This window comes from Triticum aestivum, chromosome 5D (assembly GCF_018294505.1).
Source record: "Triticum aestivum cultivar Chinese Spring chromosome 5D, IWGSC CS RefSeq v2.1, whole genome shotgun sequence".
NCBI classification, from domain to species: Eukaryota; Viridiplantae; Streptophyta; class Magnoliopsida; order Poales; family Poaceae; genus Triticum; species Triticum aestivum.
In genome coordinates this window covers 363,004,190-363,007,177 of record NC_057808.1, presented here as the reverse complement: position 1 = coordinate 363,007,177, position 2,988 = coordinate 363,004,190, and the positions used below count along the sequence as shown (strand labels likewise).

At 56.5% G+C, this 2,988-nt stretch overlaps 1 protein-coding gene across 1 annotated transcript; it reads right to left on the bottom strand.

Moving 5' to 3' along the window:
* Positions 1 to 331: 331 nt before the first annotated feature.
* LOC123121776 (cyclin-D4-1) lies at positions 332 to 2,783 on the bottom strand. The gene is made up of 6 exons (XM_044541822.1): positions 2,305 to 2,783; positions 2,106 to 2,192; positions 1,908 to 2,006; positions 1,591 to 1,792; positions 1,368 to 1,480; positions 332 to 1,157 (listed from the first exon to the last, which is right to left on the bottom strand). Exons 1-6 carry the CDS (start codon positions 2,602 to 2,604, stop codon positions 888 to 890), a joined length of 1,071 nt encoding a protein of 356 aa, XP_044397757.1. The 5' UTR covers positions 2,605 to 2,783; the 3' UTR covers positions 332 to 887.
* Between the last annotated feature and the right edge of the window lie 205 nt (positions 2,784 to 2,988).

The following is a 2,988-nucleotide window of genomic DNA, read 5'->3' as shown; positions in this document are numbered from 1 at the left end:
ACCATACACTCCAACTAACCTAATTTCGTTAGGCAGATTCTCAACACCTCCTGCACTGTATGGCACCAGCCCTATTTTTATGCTTGTGTTCCCGAGGCTCGTCCAGACAGTGTCTCCCCTCTTTATTTCCACGGTCTATGCAGACAACTGGTCAAACATTATATGATGGCAACAAGCTATACTATAGGGCAAGCGCAAAGCTAAAAAAGAAAACCGATCATAGATGATGTTGATAGCTCATAACCCCTAAAGCAAAACCCACTTCCACATCTTATGGGTTTTGTCTTTCTTTTGTTTTTACTGTACCAGCTACTAGTATTGGCTCGTCATGGATCTCAATCATGCCATCATTATTTGACGCCAAAATTTGTTTGCTTATCTCAGTTTTTTCTTTTCATTTTTACAACGGAAATCAGGGGAAAATTACAGAACAGTGCAAACTACTCAAGCAGCGGCCAAAACAGAGCTAGGACATTCAGTGCCTGCCACTAGCTCTTGCGTTGCGCCGCTGTCTTTTTATTTCGGGCGTCCCATCTCATCGCATCCACGGCTTTGTCTTCGCACAAAACCTTTGCTCTTTTGGGAACGACCACCATTGTCGCTGCCTACTGCTAGTGGTAGTAGTAATTCAGACTTCAGAGTCTGGCCCGTCTTTATTCATCCATCCATGGACGTCTTTGCTCTCTTGCCATGTCCACAGCGCGCTGCCATTGGTCCTTTCAGCTGCCTTTCAGCGGCATCAAAAGCTCCCACAGCCATCGCAGTCGATGGGAACCATTTGACTTGCCCACCGAGAGACGACGATGATGGGCGCGCGCAGAAGAGACCTTTAATCAATCTATCAAGATTTTTTGGGGGGGGGTTGGAGCATATCACGTCCTAAATCATCATCTGCTGATCTTCCTCCTCTTGCTGCTGACCGGGGAGCTGTCGAAGCCAGAGCTTTCAGACGGCGACGATGCCATGGTGGTCGTCGTGCTGGCGCCGTCGCTTGTGCAGCTGAGGTAGCCGGCGTCCAGGTCGAGCACCCCGGTAGGGCTCTGGGGAGCAGACACGGCGGGGGAGTAGGAGCTGCCCATCAGGCCTGCGGTTTTAGGTGGCGGCACGGCGGCGCCGGTGGCCTGGATCATCGCTGCATGGCAACTCAGCACCCGCTCCTGCAGAAAGCAACAAGCCATTAAGTCGCCATGTTACATTACAGAGCGTAAATGCGGCTCACGCTTTCCCTGCATGGTGTCTGGAGAAGTACGACGCGGCTACAGGAACAGGGGCGACAGCAATGACTTTTTTTTTTGCATGCCACGCTGCGACGTAGTAAATGAGACGTGGTGCCCGGACAAAAAAAAGACGTTGCGTGCGTGTCTCACCTTATCTACGTGGGTGCAGCAAGCCGCCCTGTGGGCAGGGTGTTCTTCCACAGCCACGGCGGCGGCCACCGTCGCGGCGATCTCCGAGGGCCGGAACTCCAGGCAGTTCGTCCCTGTCATGTGTACCGATCCACAGCGTGAGATATTTCCAAAAAAATGTCGACGCATCTCTGGATATCGATCTGCCAAGTGCCAACCAAAAAGATGTTGCGTGCGTGCGCACCTCTGGATATGCAGAGGATGAGCTCCGCGGCCTCCCGGACGGCCTGCCTCGACGGCGCATTGCCGCCGCTCAGCTGGTGGAGGAAGTAGTCGAGGTAGGAGAAGGGGGTGACGGACTGCATCCGCCATTTGAGCGTGCTCAGGACCAGCAGCTCCATCCTCTGGATCGTCTTCGCCTCGAACACGTAGCGCGCGTCCCCGGCCTGGTCGAACACAGTGCGGTGGTCATTACAAGATCTTCAGACCAACCAAATGGGCACGTATCCGTATGCTTCATCGTCAGATATGTGCTTTCATTAGATTAGATTCTCATCTCACCTGCAGGTCGATGGACTGAGGCACGGAAGTTTCGTCCATCTTGGCAGCAAGAGACAAGCACGCCACGGATAGCAGCTGCGTCATCCAAGCCTTGCCCTCCTGTAAACACGAGCGAGGCTCACATGAATCAGCGCTGCAATGGCGTGGCGTGCATTAATGGCCGGCCGGTTCATAGGATGGGTGGACGTATCTCCTTACCGGTATCTGGTAGAGCGAGAGGAAGCGGTCCATGTAGTTGAGGGCCAAGCACGCAGTCACAGGGCCGAAGCCGTAGTACGTGTGAACCTGCGTGGATGGACACCGATGGTTAACATCAAGCACTGGATCGACGCGGACGGGAGCGAATCAGAGGAGAGACGGAGAGACAGCTCGCGTGAATTAAGGAAAGAGGACGCACCTTCCATATCCAGTCGACGGCGTCCATCCGCACGCGGGGATCCACGCCCCCGGCGCGGAGCCGCTCCGCGTAGTCCTCCCTCGGCATGTGCTCCGCCTCCGTCGCCACCCAGCGGGCCACGCATTCCTCGGACGGCAGCGGGAACTCCACGGCCAGCTCGCCGCCGCCACCGCAGTAGGGGGACCCGCCCGCCCTCGCTCCCGCCGCCGCCTCCTCCTGGCCGTCGCCGATGCCGAAGATGCTGCTGCTGTCCTCGGCGCAGAGCAGGATGGAGGCGGCCATCTCGTAGCTCGGAGCCATCGGTCTGCTGTTTCCTTCTTGGTAAATGCTGCGTGATACAGCGATACACGGCACGGGTGGCCCGGGCGCGGCTCGTTCCACCTCCTCCTCGACGGACCTCGTGCGGCTCGTGCTCCGCCTCTGGTCTGGAGCGGGTGAGGTGTGGAGGAGGAAGAGGAGGGGAGGGGCGGATGAGCGGAGGGGGGGACGGGTCTTTTGTACGTAGCGGCGTGCGGACAACGGAGGGTATTTTGGGCAAGAGGTAAAGACGGGCAACGGAAGCGGGAAGCGGGGCGCTGACTCGAGCAACCAAAATTTCCACGGCGCTTTCGCTCGTCCCTCCCACCTTTTCTTTCCGAGTTTGTACTTTGAGGCGCCGGAATGCTTTTCTCTCTGGCCCTTTTT

Excerpts from the sequence above, each read along its gene's own strand:
- LOC123121776 (XM_044541822.1), bottom strand. The coding sequence starts at position 2,604 with ATGGCTCCGAGCTACGAGATGGCCGCCTCCATCCTGCTCTGCGCCGAG. Across the intron at positions 2,193-2,304 it reads CCGTCGACTGGATATGGAAG|GTTCACACGTACTACGGCTT; the intron begins GTGCGTCCTCTT and ends CCATCCACGCAG. Across the intron at positions 1,158-1,367 it reads GCTGCACCCACGTAGATAAG|GAGCGGGTGCTGAGTTGCCA; the intron begins GTGAGACACGCA and ends TGCTTTCTGCAG.